This window comes from Bufo bufo, chromosome 4 (genome assembly GCF_905171765.1).
Source record: "Bufo bufo chromosome 4, aBufBuf1.1, whole genome shotgun sequence".
In the NCBI taxonomy this organism is placed as follows: domain Eukaryota; kingdom Metazoa; phylum Chordata; class Amphibia; order Anura; family Bufonidae; genus Bufo; species Bufo bufo.
Window position 1 is genome coordinate 219298185 of NC_053392.1, and position 21447 is coordinate 219319631.

The 21447-nt window shown below is 44.2% G+C and overlaps 1 protein-coding gene and 1 long non-coding RNA gene across 4 annotated transcripts in view; one reads left to right on the top strand and one right to left on the bottom strand.

Moving 5' to 3' along the window:
• LOC120997925 (T-kininogen 1-like) overlaps positions 1–21447 on the bottom strand; it is a 95535-nt gene that overhangs the window by 64579 nt on the left and 9509 nt on the right. For all 3 annotated transcript variants that reach the window (XM_040428293.1, XM_040428292.1, XM_040428291.1), the window contains 2 exons: positions 12434–12521; positions 6439–6608 (listed from right to left, as the gene is read on the bottom strand). In XM_040428293.1, the coding sequence (XP_040284227.1) occupies positions 6439–6608; positions 12434–12521 (258 nt within the window). The remainder of the gene's footprint in view (positions 1–6438; positions 6609–12433; positions 12522–21447) is intronic.
• LOC120997932 lies at positions 8542–20128 on the top strand. The gene is made up of 3 exons (XR_005778262.1): positions 8542–8954; positions 9641–9643; positions 20116–20128. It is a non-coding gene; the product is annotated as an uncharacterized LOC120997932 (long non-coding RNA).

Below are 21447 nucleotides of genomic sequence, written 5' to 3' on the forward strand. Positions count from 1 at the left end.
GGGTCCAAATGGCTCCTGCACAGAGATTGAGGAGGTATGGTTGTTATGGCAGGTCTTCTGAAGACTCCGGGGCCTGCCAAAGCGAAGCTCCTATGGCAGGACTCCATAGGGACATAGTGAATCTCCCATAGGCTACAATGTTAAATCATAGCAGTCTGTGCGAAAGGAGATCAAAAGATTGCATGTTAAAGTCCCCTGGGGGAATGAACCTTTTGCCTACCACTGACTGCTTTTTATGCTTTTAGGATTAGGTTCTTGAACATAACCTATAACATAAAGATATAAAAGCATTGGGTTACATTGTGATCTGCGGGCACTTTGACCACACTGTCATTAGACACCTGAGGTCACAGTAAAGATCCCTGACACCAGGCAAAGTGGTCTCTCTGTGTGGAGAGCTATAACGATCCATTGCAGTGTAAAGTGTAAAAGCTCGTAGGGGAGTGCTCTTCTTGATGTGAAGGCGCTACTACTGGCTGCAAAATTAATTGCAAGCCTGCAGTCTGTGAATTAAAGCCTTCCTACCCTGCTTGTAAAATGAAGAAGCAAAATAAAGAAAATTAAAAAGTTATAGTTACTAGTTTTAGCAGTAGTATAAGGCTACTTTCACACTAGCGTTTTGGCTTTCCGTTTGTGAGATCCGTTCAGCGCTCTTACAAGAGGTCCAAAATGGATCAGTTTTGCCCTAATGCATTCTGAATGGAAAAGGATCCGCTCAGAATTAATCAGTTTGCCTCCGTTCAGTCTCCATTCCGCTCTAGAAGCGTTTTGCTGTCCTCTTAACGAAACTCAGCCAAACGTCCTGGCACACAATGTAAGTCAATGGGGACGGATCCGTTTTCTATGACACAATCTGGAACAATAGAAAACAGATCCGTCCCCCATTGACTTTTAATGGAGTTCATAACAGATCTGTCTTGGCCATGTTACAGATAATACAAACAGATCCGTTCATGACGGATGCATGCGGTTGTATTATTGTAACGGATCACTTTTTGCAGATCCATGACGGATCCGCCCAAAACGCGAGTGTGAAAGTAGCTAAAAGACTATGTACACACACACATTTTCCCTCATTGCCAATCATAACAAAATAAGAAAAAATATTTATTAGTTTTAGCTATAGTATAGCAGACTTTATGCATGTAAAATATACAAACGTACACACTTTTTTTGCTTTCTTAAAAAATTCTAAAATATTTTGTCTTGAAATATTGTGTAACAGTTAGAAAGAAAATTGATAATAAAGGAAAAATATACGTTACATTTGTTTAATAATTTTCAGTTTCCAGGCCATTTTCCTTTTTTTTTTTGTTTTTACTCCCAGCCTTTCCAAAGCCAAAACTTTTTATTGTTCCATTCATATAGCTGAATGAGCGCTTTTTTTTTTTTTTTTGGAGGACAAGTTGTACTTTCTATTGGCACCATTTACAGTTGCATACAATGTAGTGGGAAGCTGGAATTTTTTTTCCAGTGGGGTGGAATGATAAAAAAACACAATTCTGCCACAGTTTTATGGGTTTTGTTTTTACAGTGTTTCCTATGCGGTAAAACTGACCTGTTAACTTCATCCTCTAGGTCAGTGGTCGGAAAAAGTGCGGCTCGCGAGCCACAAGCGGCTCTTTAGACACTTCTATGCGGCTCTTTGGTGCGCAATAATCAAATTGCGAATAATCGAATTGCGAATAATCGAATTGCGAATAATCGATAAATGCAATTTTGCGGACCCGAAAATTATATATGAAGGGGCACATAACTGGCTTTGTGTGTGAAGTTTGTTTACTACTGTCTGAACTCTGAAACAAGCTCTCTCCTATTGATAATATGGCCAGCCTCTGTACTCACTGTCACTATGAATGCACTGCAGCGAGCGGCTTCCGGTGCAGCTACATCACTTCCGGGTATAGACTTTTGTCCGGGTATAGAAAAGTGGCAGAACACCGGCCCGCTCGCTGCAGTGCATTCATAGTGAAAGTGAGTACAGAGGCTGGTGATTTTATCAATAGGAGAGAGAGCTTGTTTCAGAGTTCAGACAGTAGTAAAAAACTTTACACACAAAGCCAGTTATGTGCGCAGTTTAGGACACATGAGGGGACACATAGGGCCATGAGGGGGACCAGCATAAGATGCTATATATGTGTCTTATGCTGGCCCCCCTCATGGCCCTATGTGTCATAGCACACATCCCTGGCCCTGCCTATAACAGTGCCATCCACAGATCCATCCCATAACAGTGCCATCCACAGATCCACCCCATAACAGCGCCATCCACAGATCCACCCCATAACAGCGTCATCCACTGGTCCCCCATAAGTGTCCTCCACAGATCCCCCACATAACAGCGTCCTCCACAGAACCCCCACATAACAGCGTCATCCGCAGATCCTTCACATAACAGCGTCATCCACAGATCCTTCACATAACAGCGTCCTCCACAGATCCTTCACATAACAGCGTCCTCCACAGATCCTTCACATAACAGCGTCCTCCCCAGATCCTTCACATAACAGCGTCCTCCACAGATCCTTCACATAACAGCGTCATCCACAGATCCTTCACATAACAGCGTCATCCACAGATCCTTCACATAACAGCGTCATCCACAGATCCTTCACATAACAGCGTCATCCACAGATCCTTCACATAACAGCGTCATCCACAGATCCGTCGCATAACAGCGTCCTCCACAGATCCTTCGCATAACAGCGTCCTCCTCAGATCCTTCTCATAACAGCGTCATCCACAGATCTTTCACATAACAGCGTCATCCACAGATCCTTCACATAACAGCGTCATCCACAGATCCTTCACATAACAGCGTCATCCACAGATCCTTCACATAACAGCGTCATCCACAGATCCTTCACATAACAGCGTCATCCACAGATCCTTCACATAATAGCGTCATCCACAGATCCTTCACATAACAGCGTCATCCACAGATCCTTCACATAACAGCGTCATCCACAGATCCTTCACATAACAGCGTCATCCACAGATCCTTCACATAATAGCGTCATCCACAGATCCTTCACATAACAGCGTCATCCACAGATCCTTCCCATAACAGCGTCCTCCACAGATCCTTCACATAACAGCGTCCTCCACAGATCCTTCACATAACATCGTCCTCCACAGATCCTTCACATAACAGCGTCCTCCACAGATCCTTCACATAACAGCGTCCTCCACAGATCCTTCACATAACAGCGTCATCCACAGATCCTTCACATAACAGCGTCATCCACAGATCCTTCACATAACAGCGTCATCCACAGATCCTTCACATAACAGCGTCATCCACAGATCCTTCACATAAGGCCTCTTTCACACTACAGTATGTCCATTTCAGTGTTTTGCGTTCCGTTTTTCACGGATCCGTTGTCCCGTTTTTGGGTTCCGTTGTGTCTCCGTTTCCGTTCAGTATGTCCGCAAAAACGTTTCAGTATGGTTTCCGTATGCGGTCCGTTTTTCACGGATCAAAAACGGAAGCCACCTGTATTTGTGCTCAGCCAAAGTTTGGCAACAAGAAACACATGGCCACAGTGGGCTGGGCCTAGCATTTGTTAATGACAGATCCGCAAAAAACGGATGACATACGGATGACATACGGATGACATACGGATGCCTTCCGTATGCATTCCGTTTTTTTGCGGACCCATTGACTTTAATGGAGCCACGGACCGTGATTTGCGGACAAACATAGGACATGTTCTATCTTTCCACGGCACGGAAATACTGAAATACTGAAACAGAATGCACACGGAGACACTTCAGTATTTTTTGCTGAACCATTGAAATGAATGGTTCAGTATCTGTTCCGTATACTGAACTCAAAAAACGTCCAGTATACTGAACGCAAAATACTGTAGTGTGAAAGAGGCCTAACAGCGTCATCCACAGATCCTTCACATAACAGCGTCCTCCACAGATCCTTCACATAACAGCGTCCTCCACAGATCCTTCACATAACAGCGTCATCCACAGATCCTTCACATAACAGCGTCATCCACAGATCCCCCACATAACAGCGTCATCCACAGATCCCCCACATAACAGCGTCATCCACAGATATCCCCCATAAGTGCGTCATCCACAGATATCCCCCATAAGTGCGTCATCCACAGATATCCCCCATAAGTGCGTCATCCACAGATATCCCCCATAAGTGCGTCATCCACAGATATCCCCCATAAGTGCGTCATCCACAGATATCCCCCATAAGTGCGTCATCCACAGATATCCCCCATAAGTGCGTCATCCACAGATATCCCCCATAAGTGCGTCATCCACAGATATCCCCCATAAGTCCATCATCCACAGATATCCCCCATAAGTCCGTCATCCACATTACATCCACATCTGCAGACAAGTTTAATAAAAGTAAAAAATGATAAAGATAAAATGAAATAATAATTAAGATCCAAAAAGAAAGTACATATAAAAGTATTCAAAAACACACTCTGGGCTCATGCCCACGAATGTAAGGGCGCCGTGCCTGTGCTGCGGACCGCAAATAGCGGTCCGCAATGCACAGACACAGACCATGGGGCAGCTGCATGAGAATCGCGGACCCATTCACTTGAATGGGGTTCGCGATCCGCATCCGACTGCCCGCACCGCAAAAAAGTAGCGCATGCTGAAGTGAATGGGTCCATGATGTGGGCTGCACACGGCCGTGTGCAGCCCGCATCATGGACCCATTCACTTCAATAGGTCCAGGATCCGGGATATGAGTGCTACAGTGTGCTTCCGTGGTGCTTCTGGCTGTGCCTCCGCACCGCAAAAAAGTAGTGCATGCGCTACCTTTTTGCGGTGCGGAGGCACAGCCAGAAGCACCACGGAAGCACTCTGTGCCCGTGTATTGCTGACTCGCCGTATGCGGCCTGCAATATGGCAACGGCGGGCACACGGTCGCGTGCATGAGCCCTAATAGTCCTCACTGGTACTGTTGACGCAATATTTTAGGTTTTAAAAATGTGGCTCTCGAAAGAAATTTCAATCGTGGTTTTGGCGATATTTGGCTCAGTTGACAAAGTTTGCCCACCACTGCTCTAGGTCAATATGATTACAATGATACCATATTTATATAGTTTTAATACTGAAAAAAATACTTAAAACAAAACAAAACATTTTTCTTTGCATCACCATGTTAAGGCTCCCATAACTTTTTTATTTTTATGTCTACTGAGCTATGTGGGAGTTCATTTTTAAACACTTTTTATAAAAAAAAATTTGGGAGGTGGTGACAAAAACATGGCAAATCGCTGATTTTGATGTTTGTTTTCCATTATGCCATTAGCAGTATGGGATAAATATTTTTATATTTTAATAGTAAAGGCATTTTCGCACGCAATGATGCCTATGATGTTTATTTTTTAATTGCTTATTTATTTTTATTTTAAGTTTGAGGAAATGATTTGAATTTTTATTATATTTAAACAAAAATGTTTTCTTTCTCTTAACAGTTACCCTAGAGAACTTGAACATGCAATTATTAGATTGCTTCTCTCATAGACTCCAATTCATTAGCATTGGAGTCTATGAGCATCTCACTATGTTCCTATGGAACTCTGCCATAGGTTCCTATGGAGATCTTGCCTATCTGCAGCAGGCTCAGATCATTCAGGAGAATCGAGGCTGCCACACATACTATTCAGCTCCCCCAAACCCCACTAGGGGTAGCCGTTGCATGCCTGGGAGTGTACGCTTACATTTAACCATGGCATCTAAGGGGTTAAATGTGTGCAGTTGCATACATTAGCATTGATCGCATACATTAGCCTTCGGTGTTTAACACAGCAGGCACTCGGCGGCTATGGCGCCCCCCAAGAGTGGGCGCTATATTTGAATACCTGATTTCGTCAAAAATTTACTTTGAGCTGTCGGGAAGGGGTTAAATAGTTTTTATTTTATTTTATATTATATCTGTGATCTAATGGCACAATAGAAATGTCTAAGGTGTCCCATGAAAAATAATATCAAATACATGTAAGGTTGGCTCAGAAATGAATTACTTATTTCCAGTTAGATAGGCCCATTGCTAAAACTAAAAAAAATGGCATGGTAAGGAAGGGAGGTAGACACTCCAGTAATGAAGTGGTTAAAATACGTGTAACAAAAAACAAAAAAGGTTTTGAAAATATAAAAAGAAATCAAATCAACCCCCTCTCACCCTATAAAAATAAATAAACAATAAAAAATAAAGATCACAGGCATCACGACATCCCAAAATGTCCGAACATATTTGTCCCATATGGTGGACAGTATAATGGGGGGAAAAATCAAAATGGCCGATTTACCATTTTTGGTCTCTTCACCTCCCCCCAAAAATGTAATTAAAAAATGATCAAAAAGTCATACACATTCTATAGTATCATAAAAAAAAACACAAATAAATAAACTGAAAATTGCTTTGTCATGAAGTACTGTACAAACCTGGCGTGTGGCATTCACAATAGACTCCAAATCGAAGTAGAATGGATGATTTGCATCCGTGTTTATTTTCTCTATACTTGAATGAATGAAACACAGCAGCTGCTTATTTTCTTTATCTATGGACTGGGGACATCCAGGGCACGGGTAGTGAACCGCTGTCCCAGGCATCTCTGTGGTTGAATGAATGCAAATTAATAAATAAAATAATAATACAATAGTAATAAGCGTTATGATGTTTTCTGTGCCGGGCCATGTCAATTAAAGAAATCTGTCATACTGAACATGATGTCTGAGCTGCAGGCAGCATGTTATAGATCAGGAGGAGCTGAGCAGACTGATATATAGGGGGGCATTCATCAACTGATGTAAAGTAGAACTGGCTTAGTTGCCCACAGCAACCGATCATATTCCTCCTTTCATTTTGGACAGCTCCTTTGGAAAATGTAAGGATGAATCTGATTGGTTGCTATGGGCAACTAAGCCAGTTATTATTATTTATTATTAAAGCGCCATTCATTCCATAGCGCTGTACATATGATAAGCGGTGCACATACATAATACAGACAATTGCACTAAGCATGAACAAGACGAGTTACAAACTGGTACAGAATGAGAGAGGGCCCACAATCTACATAGTATGGGAGAAAGACACAGTAGGCGCGAGTGAAGTTGGTCATGGCGGTATAGAGGCAGCAGGGTCACTGGTTGTAGGCTTGTCTGAAGAGGTGGGTTTTCAGGATTCTTTTGAAGGATTCCACAGTAGGTGAGGGTGTGATATGTTGGGGTAGCGAGTTCCAGAGTGTGGGGGATGCACGGGAAAAATCTTGGAGGTGATTGTGGGAAGAGGTGATAAGAGGAGAGGAGAGAAGGTGGTCTTGTGAGGATCGGAGAGTGCGTGTGGGGATGTATCGGGAAAGTAGCTCAGAGATGTAGGGAGGGGACAGGTTGTGGACAGCCCTGTATGTTTTTGTTAGTATTTTGAATTGAATTCGCTGGGCAATGGGGAGCCAGTGAAGGGATTGGCAGAGGGGAGAGGCAGAGGAGTAATAGGGTGAGAGGTGGATTAGTCGGGCAGCAGAATTGAGGATAGATTGGAGGGGTGCGAGAGCGCTAGATGGAAGGCCACAAAGGATAGTGTTGCAGTAGTCTAGGCGGGAGATGATAAGGGCATGTACAAGCATTTTCGCAGATTCAAAGTTAAGAAAAGCGCGGATGCGGGAGATATTTTTGAGCTGGAGGCGGCAGGTGGTGGAAAGGGCTTGGATGTGCGGTCGGAAGGAGAGGGCAGAATCCAAGGTCACTCCAAGGCAGCGGACTTGGTTGACCGAGGAGAGTGTGCAGCCATTGATCGTGATAGATAGGTCTGATGGAGGGGGTTGAGCAAGATGGGGGAAAGATGATGAATTCTGTTTTATCCATGTTAGGTTTTAGAAAGCGAGAGGAGAAGAAGGATGATATAGCAGATAGACCTTGTGGGGTTCTGGATAATACGGTGGTGATGTCTCTGGACCAGAGAGATAGATTTGTGTGTCGTCAGCATAAGAGTGATACTGAAAGCCATGGGACTCTATGAGATGTCCCAGGCCTAAAGTGTAAATAGAGAAGAGCAGGGGTCCTAGGACAGAGCCTTCCGGGACACCAACAGAGATGGAATGAGACGAGGAGGTGGTGTGAGATTGGGAGACGCTAAACGTCCAGTCTGTGAGGTATGATGTGATCCAGGAGAGGGCCAGGTCAGTGATGCCAAGTGATGCCAGTTCTACTTTACACCAGTTTGATAAATGACCCCCATAGTGTTGTGGGAAAAGATTGAGTATAATTGTATTTCATTGATTTTATTAAAGCTCTGTGTATGTCATTGAGAGAAGGCTGTCAATCACTAAAGGTCCTCTTTAAAAAATTGCTGTTCACAAACGCTCTCTATCCAATCTGACTTAGTTTGAGCTACTTTGCAAAGAAGTGTGAGATTATGAAACAGCTCTTATTGCATGAACACTGTTATTTTGCTGTTTGGCTACAAGAGGGCGCTGTTTCCCCACACAGCTAAACACACTGATCAGATTTAAATATTCATAGGAGGTGGAGCTGTGTGTCTAGAGTTGCAGACTGGAAAAGTGTGTGAGAAAAGAATTCCATTAACATCCTAGCATGGAATCACTCTTTCGTGACCAGGATTGCAGCCAAGTGAAGCTGATCGTGTCAAGGACCCGGATCCTGTCCAGGAGAAGGAGTACAGCTGCCAGGATCGCTGATGAGAGCTGAAACGGACCCTACGGTGCCGCGCGTGTGTTGGATCAGCCTTTGTTCAGTTCGCAGTCACCAGCTGAGGCAGAGCAGACCCGGGTCGGTGAGACAGAGCGTGCCTAAATACTTGAGACTGAGATCAAACCTGCCGGTAGTTAGTTAGTGTTGCTGAGGCTAGCAAGAATTGCTGTTTGTTTATCCCAAAGACTTATCAGTCAAAGTTTTAGAACCGGAGAACAGAGAGGACTTCACCATAATCACTGTATAGGCCGGTAAAATTGTAAGCTGCTGTGTCGCACCGCGGGCTACCCTGAATCTCACACACACACGATTGTTCCTGTTCTTCAGGGTAATAACAGGTATGGCGAGGCAGAGTTAGCTCTGCTCTCAGTAGGTAAATTGCGCAAGTGTTTTCCAGCTACCATCGTAGGGCACCGTGCTGTGCGACACAGGGGTCTCAGCTTCCGGGCTGAGTGTATATAATATGATTTTAGGTTCACTGAATTTGGGAGTGTGTTTGATTTCCCGTAACAGTAAAGCAAAGTCTGCTCTACAAGATCTGGTATCAGAGTCGTTTTCCTTGTTCGTGACTTCACTGTATCCTGGGGAGCCCACCCCGGTTCACGGCTTACAGAAGAATGGGCAAAAATTGTAATTGCAACGAAAGATGGCCCAACAAAGTATTGACTCAGGGGGGCTGAATTCAATGCACACCACACTTTCCAGATTTTTATTTATAAAAATTTTGAAAACCATGTATCATTTTCTTTTCACTTCACACATACTTGCTACTTTGTGTTGCTCTATTGGCCCCCCTGGAGTAATGGCAATGCCCCCATTGCTCCTAGAGGTTCATTTGCAAATATTAAAACTTTATTTTTCTCAGCAATGGGGGAAAATATGAACATGGGACCAACACAGATGCCTTTAGCTGCCAAGCGCACTCGAAACAGGTCAGCCAGTTTGCTGACAGATGCCCTTTAACTGGGTTCCTTGAGTGTGTTTGAGACAGAGAATTTAGATTATGAACCCTATTGGGAAGCAGGACAGATGTTAGGGCCACCGTGGTACTACGCTATGAAATATGTTGATGCTAAATCAACAACAGGAAATAACATAAATAAATGCTAGACACATGCCATGGACAAATGTAACCGTTTCTTTGTGAAAAATACCTTTTTGCTAATCTAAAGTCTATGCTCTGTAATATAACAAGTGAGAAATGCCCACTTTTCATTGAAATTCACTAGAAGTTATTTCCCAATCTATTCTGCCTTTGTCAGCTGCCCTAGGCAAATAACTGAGATAACGCTTCTCTTCTTATCTTTCCCAGTGTATAGAGAAGCTGTAGAGCTCAGGGTTGTGTAATGTGTTGTAATATTTACAGAAAAAAGTCCATACTGATCCGTACAAACATGGCACGTTGCCAATTTTCATCTGTAGATGCTGCCAAACCATAGATAGGAAATGCATATGCCTTTATCAATGGAATCCTGCATGGCCACATGGTTTGGCAATATCTACAGATGAAAATAAGAGAAATAGAAGAGAAAATAACTGAGATATCTGAATATTACACAATATTATACATGTGGTAGACCTGACAGCTTTCCCGACATGTTTAAAGTTAAAGGGTAACTGTCATGTTTTCATCATCAATTTTAGTATATGTTACTGCTGCAGCAGCATTATGCATAATGCAGTCTTTAGTTTCTTCACATACCACTGTTTTCCTTTATTTTTTCCCTAAGTTACTGCTGTTTAAAGGGTAACTGTCATATTTTTGTTTATTTGCTAGTTTATTAGAGCTAGGCATGATTGTGAAAAGATCTGTAATTACCTTATAATAACATCTTTCATTAATGTCCTCTGTCCCTTTCCACTGCTCCCTTAAAAGACCGTTGCTAGGTCTTGTCTGTCTTCCTTTTAGTATAAACAGAAGACAGAGGGGCAGCCTTCCACACTGCATGCCTGCATTAGGCTTCAGAGTGAGGAGGCGTGTCTATCAGTAATCCAATCTGATTGGCTGGCAGGGAGCTGCTGGCTACAGCAAGTGTGTATGGGAAGTGAGGGAAAGCAGTTTTGGCCTCAGAGAACTGGCAGAGGAGCCATCTTGAGAAGGTCCTCATATTGTAAATGTTTAAACAGCCGTAACTAATGGCAAACTCAAGGAAAACAGTGGTATGTGAAGAAACTAAAGATTGTTTTATGCATAATGCTGCTGCAGCAGTAACATATGCTAAAATAGATTTTTTTTATGAAAACATGACAGTTATCCTTTAAACATTTACAATATGAGGACCTTCTCTGAGGCCACAACTGCTTTCCCCCACTTCCCATACACACTTGCTGTAGCCAGCAGCTCCATGCCAGCCAATCAGATTGGATTACTGAGAGACACGCCTCCTCACTCTGAAGCCTAATGCAGGCATGCAGTGTGAAGGACCGCCCCACCTTCTTCCTGTCTTCTTAGCCGAAGAAAGACAAGCCATAGCAACTGTCTTTTAAGGGAGCAGTGGAAAGGGACAGAGGACATTAATGTAAGCTGTTATTATAAGGTATTTACAGATCTTTTTACAATCATTGACAGACTAACTCAGGTATACATGCCTAGCTCTAATAAACTAGCAAATAAAATAAAAAAAATGCCAGTTACCCTTTAAAGAGGACCTTTTACGGTCCTGACATTACAATATAAGTACCTGGCACTGTAGGCCATGTTGAGATGTCCATGCGCTTATTTTTTTCTGAAGGGCTGCTTTGTTCCCCCATTTTGCCTCCTGTTCTGTTCTCCCACCCTGTATGCTAATCCTTGCCATTGGTACAGGGAGAAGACGGCCCTGTTTCTCAGGGGGCTGTGAACTGTCCAATCACAGTGGAGAGCATCACAGCCAGGGAGAAAAAAAAGCTCACCTTCTGGCTGTGATGTGCTCCGCTGTGATTAAAGGCTCACAACCAGAGAGAAGGAGACGCCCAGCGGCGGACTGGTAATTTTAAAGTGGTATGGAAAAAAAAATATTAAAGGTGGGCTCATGTTGTAGACGGGGCAACACAAATAGGCGTGGGAAGCAATACCATAGTACAGAATACATATACCACAGTGCAGCACAATATACTGCCCCAGAAGCTGTCCCTTTGTGGTGGCCATTAATAGATGCCATATTCTGTCCTTCTCCAGTTGTCTCTGATTAGGATATGGAGCAGGGGGCATAGGGGGCGAAATTTGGGCCACAGTTGAATTCAGGAGGACATGTGCGATCGCTGTCCAGGTACATGATTACCTGATTCTCAAAGCTTTGATTAACCATGAGAGCTCATTTTGTACCTGGCCAGCGGCAGAGAAATGGGCTTGGGTGGCCCCTGGGCATCATCCCACTGGTAAATTTCCCTGTAAGGTCTATGGCCAATCCGCCCCTGGAGACGTGGCCATCTCCTCCTCCCTGTACCTATAATATGGATTAGCATAGAGGGCAGGAAATCAGAACGGGGGGCACAGCGGGGGAACGGAGCAGCCCATCGGGAAAAATAAATTGGGTGGGGGGGCGACGGGGCGACCCATAGATCAGTTTCGCACCGGGGCCCCATGGATTGTGTGTACACCACTGTTACCAACACTTATTTCTTTAAAATGTTGTGGATCAAGGGATAAAAGGTTTAGTTTTAATCAGCAGGGTCAGTCCTACCAAGCATTATGGCTGGGTTAAAAGGGTTGATCCTGATCACAGATGCCCTTTAAGACTAAATGATGTACCTTTAGGACTGCTGCAATTTTGAGACTCCACACCTCTGAGTTTCAGATCTTTGTTGAATAGAACATGTGCTGAACACTTAGCTTGATTCTACAAAAGAAACATGTTTATATACAATAATACAAAGTATATATTTAAACCAACCTTATATGCAGCAAGTTTTAATTTTGATTTTATTACAGATTGCATTCCGTATGCCATCCAGTTTTTTTTGTAGAACTCAATGACTTCAATGGGTCCATAGTCCAAATTCTGAGGCTAAGTATAGGAAATGTTTAATCAATTTGCGGAACCGACTTAGGCTACTTTCACACTAGTGTTCGGGTGTCCGCTTGTGAGCTCCGTTTGAAGGGGCTCACAAGCGGCCCCGAACGCATCCGTACTGCCCTAATGCATTCTGAGTGGACGCGGATCCGCTCAGAATGCATCAGTCTGGCAGCGTTCAGCCTCCGCTCCGCTCAGCAAGCGGACACCTGAACGCTGCTTGCAGCGTTCGGGTGTCCGCCTGGCCGTGCGGAGGCAAGCGAATCCGTCCAGACTTACAATGTGAGTCAATGGGGACGGATCCGTTTGAAGATGACACAATATGGCTCAATTTTCAAACGGATCCGTCCCCCATTGACTTTCAATGTAAAGTCTGGACGGATCCGTCTGAAGCTACTTTCACACTTAGAAATTTTTCTACAATATAATGCAGACGGATCCGTTCTGAACGGATCCCAAGTCTGCATTATATGAGCGGATCCGTCTGGGCAGACATCAGACGGACCCGCTCTGAACGGTAGTGTGAAAGTAGCCTAACAGATTACCCTTGTGCTTTCCACATCCATATGTCCATTTTGCAAAAAGATTAAACATTTCCTATACTTGGCCGCAGAGTTTGGACCATGGACCCATTGAAATCAATAGGTCTGCAAAAAATGCAGTTGCAACATGATGGTATCTGCATTTGTAGATCCAGAATTTGCAGACAACAAAATACCTGTACATACGGTCATGTGCATGAGGCCTGGCATTCCTTCCACTCTTGTGAAAACATATCTGGAAAACTTTACAAAATAACATATTTAAAAGTATGCCAATCCTGCTAGGAAAAAACAAAACGAGATAAAACAATGATGAGCTGAACAATGAACGCTGAGTAAGAAAAACTGCCTAATTTTAAGGTGGCCATACACCCACCATTTTTAAAGGAGATAAGCAGGAGGTATCTGGCAGTGGCCTATTTGCCTTTCCCTAGAGGCCACATACACACTTGGCCTCTTAGCCACTTGCCAACTACCTGTTAATTATTAACATCCAGGCCTTCCAGCATTTATCTCATTAAGGCCTCATGCACACGACCATTTTTTTTTGCGGTCCGCAAAAACGGGTTCCGTTTTTCCGTGATCCGTGACCGTTTTTTCGTCTGTGGGTCTTCCTTGATTTTTGGAGGATCCATGGACATGAAAAAAAAGTTGTTTTGGTGTCCGCCTGGCCGTGCGGAGCCAAACGGATCCGTCCTGACTTACATAGCAAGTCAATGTGGACGGATCCGTTTGAGGTTGACACAATATGGTGCAATTGCAAACGGATCCGTCCCCCATTGACTTTCAATGTAAAGTCAGGAGTTAATATACCATAGGATCGGAGTTTTCTCCAATCCGATGGTATATTTTAACTTGAAGCGTCCCCATCACCATGGGAACGCCTCTATGTTAGAATATGCCATCGGATTTGAGTTACATCGTTACTCAGATCCGACAGTATTTTCTAACACAGAGGCGTTCCCATAGTGATGGGGACGCTTCAAGTTAGAATATACTACGAACTGTGTACATGACTGCCCCCTGCTGCCTGGCAGCACCCAATCTCTTACAGGGGGCTGTGATCAGCACAATTAACCCCTCAGGTGCCGCACCTGAAGGGGTTAATTGTGCGTATCATAGCCCCCCTGTAAGAGATCAGGGGCTACCAGGCAGCAGGGGGCACCCCCCCCTCCCTCCCCAGTTTGAATATCATTGGTGGCCAGTGTGCGCCCCCCCTCCCTCCCTCTATTGTATTATCATTGGTGGCCAGTGTGCGGCCCCCCGGCCCCCCCTCCCTCCCTCTATTGTATTATCATTGGTGGCCAGTGTGCGGCCCCCCCGGCGCCCCCTCTATTGTATTATCATTGGTGGCCAGTGTGCGGCCTCCCCTCTCTCCCCCCCCTCCCCCCGATCATTGGTGTCAGCGGAGAGTTCCGATCGGAGTCCCAGTTTAATCGCTGGGGCTCCGATCGGTAACCATGGCAACCAGGATGCTACTGCAGTCCTGGTTGCCATGGTTACTTAGCAATATTAGAAGCATCATACTTACCTGCTGCGCTGTCTGTGACCGGCTGGGAGCTCCTCCTACTGGTAAGTGACAGGTCTGTGCGGCGCATTGCTTAATGATCTGTCACTTACCAGTAGGAGGAGCTCCCGGCCGGTCACAGACAGCGCAGCAGGTAAGCCACCTCCTCAGACAAGCTCCACTCCGCCCTTCGTTCTCCACCTCTGCTCACAGGATGCGGGTTAACCCTTTCAGCACTCTAATTAGTAAGAGCAGTTCCTTTATTCAATAGAGGGAGGGGGGGCCGGGGGGGGGGGGCCGCACACTGGCCACCAATGATATTAATACAATAGAGGGGGGGGTGCACACTGGCCACCAATGATAATACAATAGAGGGAGGGAGGGGGTCCGGGGGGGCCACACTGGCCACCAATGATATTAATACAATAGAGAGAGGGGGGGCCGGGGGGCCGCACTGGCCACCAATGATATTAATACAATAGAGGGAGGGAGGCTGGGGGGGGCCGCACTGGCCACCAATGAAAGTAAAACTGGGGAGGGAGGGGTGTGTGCCCCCTGCTAACCTTGCAGCCCCTGATCTCTTACAGGGGGCTATGATACGCACAATTAACCCCTTCAGGTGCAGCACCTGTGGGGTTAATTGTGCGGATCACAGCCCCCTGTAAGAGATCGGGTGCTGCCAGGCAGCAGGGGGCAGTCATGTACACAGTTTGTAGTATATTCTAACTAGAAGCGTCCCCATCACTATGGGAACGCCTCTGTGCTAGAATATACTGTCGGATTTGAGTTTTCACGAAGTGAAAACTCAGCTCTGAAAAAGCTTTTATGCAGACGGATCTTCGGATCCGTCTGTATGAAAGTAGCCTACGGACACGGATCACGAACACGGAGGCCAATCTTGTGTGCATCCGTGTTTTTTCACGGACCCATTGACTTGAATGGGTCCGTGAACCGTTGTCCGTCAAAAAAATAGGACAGGTCATATTTTTTTGACGGACAGGATACACGGATCACGGAGGCGGATGACAAACGGTGCATTTTCCGAGTTTTCAACGGACCCATTTAAAGTCAATGGGTCCGCAGAAAATCACGGAAAACGGAACAACGGCCACGGGTGCACACAACGGTCGTGTGCATGAGGCCTAAGAGATGTCATTGCAGAGATGGCAGCTGCACGTTAGGGAGAGTTCACGTCACCATTATTTTTCCGTTCTTCTGATCCATCAGAACAGAAAAAAAAGCAAATCCTGTAAAAAAAAAAAAAAAAGGATCCTGTGCACTTTTGGCATAAGTCAGATATCAGTTTTTTTTAGACGGGAAAAAAAGTGCTACATGCAACACTTTTTTTTTTCTTCTAAAAAAAGAGGATCTCTGATGTATGGGGGTGTATGGGGACTATATCCATACCTAACTGGCTCGTTTTTAACTGCCTAAGGCCTCTTGCACACAAACATGTGCGCCCTGTGGCTGTCATTCATTTTAACGAATAAGACATGTTCTATCCTTTTGCGGAACGGAAGTACGGGCCGAAACCCCATGGAAGCACTGCGTAGTGTTTCCGTAGGGTTCTGTTCCGTGCTTTCGTTCCGCACCATTCCGCATCTCCGGATTTGCGTCCCCATTCAAGTGAAATTGTAAGTTTTTTGATGTGGTAAGCTGTCAGGCCCCACATGTCTTAAGTGATGTAACTAATTTTAGCTTTAGGGTACAGTAACATTCCCCCCCTATGGGTTTCAACTTTTGTATTTTTCTTCAGTGTAGCTTAATGAGACCATACATTTTGCAGGAAGTGCATTCACACGACTATGCCATGTTTTGCGGTCCGCAAATTGTGAATCTGCAAAACATGGGTACCGACTGTGTGCTTTCCACATTTTGCAGAATACACATGGCCGGCGCTATATATAAAATGCCTATTCTTGTCTGTGATTGCGGACAAGAATAGGACATGCTCTATATTTTTTGTGGAGCATGTCCGCAAAAATTGCGGAATGGATGTGGACCCATTTATACGGTCGTGTGAATGGGCCCTTATTTTGCAGCACATATAATGTATTAAGTAACTTTTTTGATGGGGGATCCAGCAATTTCATAATTGCTTTGAGCAAATATCTAAACCTATTTAGGGAAAGTAAGTAGGTTTGTTATCTTCCTTCTTTACCTCCATGGTCGCCCTCCAGCCCCCCTCTCAACAATACAATCCTTCAGTTTTTGCACTGGCCACTAAGCCTAATAATCACTTTACTTGAGTTACCTGCTTATCTGTCATTCTTATCCTGCCTGTAAGGATAAGGAGATATAATTTCTGGGTATAGATAAGACAGGATCTACCATTCACACTTGGTGATTGTAAGAGCTTATCTAATCCTTCCTTCTACAATGACCTCTGCACAGGTCACAGAGCATGCCCAGAAAACTCTGCCATGTAAGTCAATGAGGTCCTCTCCTGTCCAATGTGTCTATGGCCCATGGGACTGCTGTAAAAAAAAAAAATCTTAATGCTTTCTAAATGCAGTTAAGAACAGCTCAGGCAAGATGGCTGCCCCCATAATCATGTTCAGTAATAGGATAATTAAATAAATAAATCTGCAATTGGAAAATAAAAACATTAGGAAAAAACATAAGTGTTAATATCTGGTTTTAATTGGCGGATAAAATATTTGCCGACACATTTCCATTAAAAAGGTTTTCCAAAATTGTATAACTGATGACCTATCCTCTGGATAGGTCATGAATATCTGATCGGTGGGAGCCCGACAGTGGGGACCCCGCAGATCAGCTGTTTGAGAAGGCACCGGTGTTCCTGTGACTGGTGACAACATGTTCATCAGTTATGTAGCCTAGGAGCAGCTCAGAGGCATTTAAGTGAATGGGGCTGAGTTGCAATGCCAAGCACAGCCACTATACAATGTATGGCATTGTGCTTGGTAAGCAGAGAGAAGGCTGTGGAGCTTCGGTGCCTTCTCAAATAGCTGATCAGGTGGTCCCGGGTGTCAGATCCCGACCAATCAAATACTGATGACCTATACAAAGGTGTTATACTCAACTCTTACTCCAGCGCTGTTCTCGGTGGATCTTGTCTGGTCCTCCTGAACCCCTTTAAGTGCATGCCTACATTTCTGACGTAAAATAATTCTACGCCTTCACAAGTTACATTGTAAAGTTATTTTTTTTTATTTACGGTTGGGATAAATGAAACGTTACATACAGTGAGGAACAGAAGTATTTGAACACCCTGCGATTTTGCAAGTTCTCCCACTTAGAAATCATGGAGGGGTCTGAAATTCACATTGTAGGTGCATTCCACTCTGAGAGACAAATTAAAAAATAAATAAATCAGGAAATCACATTGTATGATTTTTAAAGAATATTTGGTACAGAAGCCTTTGTTTGCAATTACAGAGGTTAAACGTTTTCTGTAGTTCTTGACCAGGTTTGCACACACTGCAACAGGGACTTTGGCCCACTCCTCCACACAGATCTCCTCTAGATCTGTCGGGTTTCGGGGCTGTCGCTGAGCAACACAGAGTTTCGGCTCCCTCCAAATGTTCTATTGGATTTAGGTCTGGAGACTGGCTAGGCCACTCCAGAACCTTGATATGCTTCTTATGGAGCCACTCCTTGGTTATCCTGGCTGTATGCTTCGGGTTGTTGTCATGTTGGAAGACCCAGCCACGACCCATCTTCAATGCTCTGACTGAGGGAAGGAGGTTGTTGCTCAAAATCTCACAATAAATGGCCCTATTCATCCTCTCCTTAATACACTGCAGTCGTCCTGTCCCCTTCGCAGAAAAGCACTCCCAAAGCATGATGTTACCACCCCCATGCTTCACAGTAGGGATGGTGTTCTTGGGATGCAACTCATCCTTCTTTTTCCTCCAAACACGACGAGTGAAGTTTAGATCAAAAAGTTCTACTTTGGTCTCATCTGACCACATGACTTTCTCCCATGCCTCCTCTGGATCATCCAGATTGTCATTGGAAAACTTCAGACGGGCCTGGACATGTGATGACTTGAGCAGGGGAACCTTCTGTGCAATGCATGATTTGAAACCATGATGGCGAAGTGTTCTACCGACAGTGGCCTTTGAAACTGTGGTCCCAGCTCTCTTCTTGTCATTGACCAGCTCCTCTCTTGTAGTTCTGAGCTGATTCCTCACCTTTCTTATAATCAGTGATACCCCACGAGGTGAGATCTTGCATGGAGCCCCAGTCCGAGGGAGACTAACAGCCGTCTTTAGCCTCTTCCATTTTCTAACAATTGCTCCAACAGTTCATCTATTTTCACCAAGCTGCTTGGCAATTGCCCTGTAGCCCTTTCCAGCTTTGTGGAGGTCCACAATTTTGTCTCTGGTGTCTTTTGACAGCTCTTTGGTCTTGCCCATGGTTATAGATGCCGTCTGACTGACTGTGGGGTGGACAGGTGTCTTTAAAGAGCTCAGACAGGTACTACTAAGTTAGATTAATGAATGGAGTAGAGGTGGACTTTTTAAAGGCACAGTAACAGGTCTTTGAGAGCCAGAATTATTGCTGTTTCTCAGGTGTTCAAATACTTATGTTCAGCAGTGCAAGACAAATAAATTCTTTAAAAATCATACAATGTGATTTCCTGAATTTATTTTTTAAATTTTGTCTCTCAGAGTGGGAATGCACCTACAATGTGAATTTCAGAACCCTCCATGATTTCTAAGTGGGAGAACTTGCAAAATCGCAGAGTGTTCAAATACTTCTGTTCTTCACTGTAACACATTCTAATGTGAATGGTGTATTCACCATATCTAAATAAAGTTTTTGTTAAAAATATTTTTAAATAATTTTTGGTAACATTATTTTTAATTTTCCATGTCACTATCTATGCTTACAACAAATCCTAAAATGCCAGTTTTTTTTCTCTGCCCAGTAGACCTTATAATAAGTGCCACTTATTGGTCTGCACAGATTGATTCAATTCAGTGATCTCCTTATCAATACAGACAGGATTAGAATGACAGATATCACCTATATATCAATAACTGTTATGGATCCACTGATTACAGATCAAGACAGATCAGTGGTATTGTGGAACTACTGTGCCAGGTAACCAGTTTGACATTGGGCCAAACCCTAAAGGCATTATTGTGGCGCCTCCCTGGTATTCACCCTTTAACCCCTATACAGGGATGTGGACCTCGCCGCGGGTTAGCGACCAAACCACTACCTCCTGGGATGGTCCCAGTGTACTTGGCAGCTGACCCTAGGACTCAAGAACACCGGTAGAATCAGGAAACACATAAAACCACAGGCACAGTTTGAACAGGAACTAAGACTAAAACACAGGTCTCTGAAACACCACAACAGGCAGACTGGAACAAGAGCAGAAACACCAGACTAGATGACAAAACATGAACAGAAGTAAATTGATACCAAACAAGCAAGGTACAGATAGACCACGGCAGGTACACAGACAGGGTAAGGTCAGACACAGATCAGACATACAGACTGGTAAGGACTGGACAGAGAACAGAGGAATAGAAGCAGATACAGAAACTATTGCTGTTACTCAGCCAAGGGGTAGGATACACAGACTGAACATATAGCTGACCTTATGAGACCAAAACAATTACAGGTGCACACGACCATAAAGAGGGATTAAAGGGGTTGGCTACATTTTGGTAACCATTGGGCAATTTTTTCAAACTCGCCTTTTTTTGGGCCATAAAATTAGACAGGCGTATTTAATTCGGCTGTGTTTCTTTTGCTGAGCATTTATTAAAAGTCGCACAATCAGGTTCATATTCACTTAGACTGGTCTAATTTATTAGCGCATGAAAAAAAATCACATCTGTGCGGGGGGGGGGGGGGGGGGGGAATTGCATGTCTCCATTAAGGCTACTTTCACACTAGCGTTCGGGGCTCCGCTTGTGAGTTCCGTTTGAAGGCTCTCACAAGCGGCCCCGAACGGATCCGTCCAGCCCTAATGCATTCTGAGTGGATGCGGATCCGCTCAGAATGCATCAGTTTGGTACCGTTTGTCCTCCGCTCAGCAGGCGGACCCCTGAACGCAGCTTGCAGAGTTCGGGTGTCCGCCTGGCCGTGCGGAGGCAAACGGATCCGTCCAGACTTACAATGTAATTTGAAGTTGACACAATATGGCTCAATTTTCAAACGGATCCGTCCCCCATTGACTTTCAATGTAAAGTCAAAACGGATCCGTTTGCATTATCATGAACAAAAAAAAAAATATATATTTTTTTTTTTTCATGGTAATGCAAACGGATCCGTTCTGAACGGATCTAAGCGTTTGCATTATAGGTGCGGATCCGTCTGTGCAGATACCAGACGGATCCGCACCTAACGCAGGTGTGAAAGTAGCCTAAACTGCGACTTTTAATGCAAGAATAGTTGCAACTCACCACTGAAAACAGACGAAGAAAAGTATGCTAGCCCTGGGGTAGAGTAGAACTTTTTTTGTGACAAATTTAGGTGCAATAAAAGGCGACACTACATAAAAAGATCACAAAAAAGTCACAAAAGTTAGAAAACTTCACAATTTCAATAATAAATGTGAATAAAAAATAAGACTGTCTAGAACAGCTTTACTTTGAATGAAAACAGGTGCAAACACTTTAGTAAATGTGCCCCGATGTGTTTGTGGGATAATTATATGGCACTTACTAATAGTCTTTGTTGAAATGCTGCACCATTTTCTATATTTCATAAGGTA